Here is a 3,582-nt window from a genome sequence, read left to right as displayed (position 1 = left end):
CAATTTGCTTAATATAATTTTAGTATTGAGGACCCCAGACACACGAACAATATTCCAGTACTTGGACGAACCAACGATGTGTATAGAATCTTCGTGACGTTCGGATTTTGAAACTTTTTAGCCCACCTGTTAAAAAATCCAAGTCACCCATGGCTTTGTTTACGATCGATGATATTAAAACTCAATTTTGGATCAAAAAGCACGCCAAGATCATTTATAACAGATATGCGCTCTAAAGGAATACCGTTTATTTTATAAGTTGCCAAAACTGGCTTTAATCTATGAAATGTCATGTGCTTATATTTAGAGCAATTTAAAACTAATAGATTTGATGTACACCAGCTAAGAAACGAGTCCAAATCGTCCTGAAGACGATCCAAACAAGACCCGTCTGAAAGCGAATGCGTGAAACAAAGTTTCACGTCATCCGCATACATAAGAGTTTGGGAGTGCGAGGTAATCTGTGGCAAGTCGCAAGGTAAAAAGTAATGAACCCAAAAACTACCTTGAGGCACCCCAGAGGTGACATCAATCGATTTTGAAAGCGTATTCTTGAAGAAAACTTTTTGAGTCCTGCTTGAAAGATAGCTTGCGAGCCATATTAATAGGTGTTTAGGAAAACCAAGTAAGTCTAGTTTATGGATAAGGAGCTCATGATTGACAGAGCCAAATGCTTTANTGACGGTTTTTTTTTAAATTTCAAATGAAAATTCAAAAAAAATTTTCAACATCAAGTTTTTCTGTTTCAGTTTGTTTTGTGCGAATGTCTCCTTCATGATATTAACGCATACAGATTACTTAGAGACTTCAAAATGGTTAGTTCATATGAACTACATATCTAAATATCTCTCATGGGAAATAACTAATTACTGCCTTGCCATCTGTTTTGGCGGGCAGAAATGCATATAATTTTGATAGTTTTCAATTTTTAATATTTTTGAGAATATTAATTTTTTGAACGTTGGCGTGTCAAATGAAAGCTTTTGGCTGTTTCTGATTGGCTGAAGCAGAAAGCTTTCTGATACAACTCTGCGTTGAACTGGTTTTCAAACGAGTTTAATGATTTAACTGGTTCAATTTTCCAACAACAATTACATGCGATTTAACTTGTTTATGAACATGTTTTGGTCATTTGGTTCAAGCCCATTTAACATGTTTAGCTCGTCAATTTGAACGTAGTATAGTATTAGGGTCTTGTGTTAAAAATATATTGTGTAAACAACTACATAATTTTAAGTTATGGTCAGCTATGAGAGAATTTGACTGGATTGTCACTTCTACCTTGTTGAATATGCCTTGGTTCGTACCCGAGTTTTTTTTTTTGAACAAGCAACTCAAGCTATGGAATAGTAGCCATTTAGCTACTACGCCCATATTCATTTTCTTTTTGTGAAATTGGAAACATACGATATTCAACTTAATACAAATGTCTAGTTGAAGTTAAATGTGATATGTCACTGTGAAACTTACCTCCGATCCGCGTGACCATGATGCAACAATTGCATTACAGGATAGGAGCATCCGGTTGCCGATACACTGCCGTCCTTGCTCGCGTGCCATCTTTTCCAGCTCCGGTTGGGAGCCTTGGCACTCGAACAGTGTAATTTGCTGTAAGTAATGTATGCTGAACGCTGAATCATATATCGGCTCGTACTATGTCGTGTTTAGGGACGCCATTTCATATAAATTTTGGAAATAGAGAAAGTTTAGGCGATCAATTTTAGGCACCAGTGTTAAAGATACATATGTATGTATATTAGGGTGGTCCAAAAACAGTAAAGTCGGAATTGTAATGCTCTCACCCCCTATTTTACCCCAATTTTTTTATTTTGAAATCAAAAAATATTTAGAGGCCGCTCAAAGCGCTCAATGTATTTTTTTTTTCGTAGAAATGGTATTGAATTCTTGAAAAGCAATATTTTTCGATCGGAAAACTCTGGTTCTCTTCAGGAGACTTTCAGTAATAATACCCAATTGTTTATTTAACCATTTTTTAATACTAATGATTTTTTATTGGCGCCCCCATTGCATTTTTTCGGGGTTTTTGTGGGCTTTTGGCGGATCTATAAATTATAGTTGCGATGAGAAAATGGTTACATAAACAAGAGAGTATTATTATTGGGAATCTCCTGCAGATAAACAGAGTTTTTTCCGATAGAAAAATATTGATTTTTAAGAATTCTATACCATTTCTACGAAAAGTTGATTTTTCCCCCTATAAAATACACGGAAAACTTTGGGCGCTTTGAGGGACCTCTAAATATTTGTTGATTTCAAAATACAAAATAGGGATATATTTTTTTCAGTACAGAACAATCCTGGGGGTTGAGAGCATAAAAATCCCGACTATACTTTTTCGCATGCATTTTTGGACCACCCTAATGTACATACATACTTGCATATAGGCACATCTCTAGAACTTTTGATTTTAGTGATTATGCATAGTTTCGTAAGTATAAGGTCAAAATCGATTTATCTTTTGGCTATTTTTCTAAAGAAAATATATATGTAGTGTTCTATCCAATCTGAAACACTACCCGCTCGTTATAATCCCAAAACTAGCTAAAACACCAGTGAGTCAAAGTGAAGATTGAGCATTTTTTTTTCTTTTGTACGCTTCATTTCCTTTGCCGAATGTGATTGGATGCTGAAAATTGTTTCTAACAATCTTAAGTTAATGCGAAAGTTTTCAAAGGTCAACATTTTAAGCAAGGACCATGATATTAAATCGATGAAAGGTTATTTCTACCAGTCAAGGTTTTTTATATGTTTTCGCTCCATCACTTCAGGAGTTTTTTCTAACCTCCAAACACATGGCGGACTTTTCGTGACAGCCAAAATTTTTCAAATATTGCTGGATTTACTTTAATCTTGGTATCCTGGGGTTTTTGTGCCCGCTGATTACGAATATGAAATCTGATTTTCAAAATTCAAAATGACGGATCCAATATGGCAGTCAAATTAAAAAAAATTTTTAATTCTTATATGATTGGTACCTTTGACCGCAATATTGGATCCGCCACTTTGAATTTTGAAAATCGGACTTCGTATCCGTAACCAGCGACCTCAAAAACTAAAAAAAAATTTGTTAGATAAAAAATACCGTCTCTGGTGATAATCAAACAATTTCTAACATGTTCGCTCAGTATTTTAAATCCAATTATTCCACTAACTCCCAAGCATACTTTGACTATCCTTTTAAACTAAGTCCAATTAACTCAATACATAACCCTATAATATCTCCCGATGATGTTTTAGTTTACCTGAAGTCCTTAAAGCAGTCTTTTAGTTATGGTCCTGACCAGATCCCCACTTGTTTTCTTAGAAATTGTGCTGATTATCTCTATGAGCCGTTAACAGCCTTATTTAATTTGTCTCTTAAAGAGGGCGTTTTCCAACTGTATGGAAGGAATCGTTCATAACCCCCTTACATAAAAGCGGTAGCAGTACTTCAGTGGAGAACTACCGGGGCATAGCTAAGCTTTCTGCAATTCCTAAATTATTTGAAGCAATTATAACAAATCGGTTGACGCATTCTATCACTTCAAGCATTTCATACAGTCAACATGGATTTTGCAAGGG

The 3,582-nt window shown here is 35.1% G+C and overlaps 1 protein-coding gene across 1 annotated transcript in view; it reads right to left on the bottom strand.

The window, feature by feature from the left end:
- The window catches only part of olf413 (DBH like monooxygenase olf413), a gene marked incomplete at its 5' end in the record, with an annotated part of 196,099 nt that overhangs the window by 184,684 nt on the left and 7,833 nt on the right, over positions 1-3,582 (bottom strand). The window contains one exon of the mRNA XM_017611606.1: positions 1,471-1,653. Coding sequence (XP_017467095.1) covers positions 1,471-1,653 — 183 coding nt within the window. The remainder of the gene's footprint in view (positions 1-1,470; positions 1,654-3,582) is intronic.

This window comes from Rhagoletis zephyria, unplaced genomic scaffold, assembly GCF_001687245.7.
Source record: "Rhagoletis zephyria isolate East Lansing unplaced genomic scaffold, Rhagoletis_zephyria_1.1 Rzeph_scaffold_00431, whole genome shotgun sequence".
NCBI classification, from domain to species: domain Eukaryota; kingdom Metazoa; phylum Arthropoda; class Insecta; order Diptera; family Tephritidae; genus Rhagoletis; species Rhagoletis zephyria.
The sequence above is the reverse complement of the archived record's forward strand: the minus strand, read 5'-3'. Positions and strand labels throughout refer to the sequence as shown.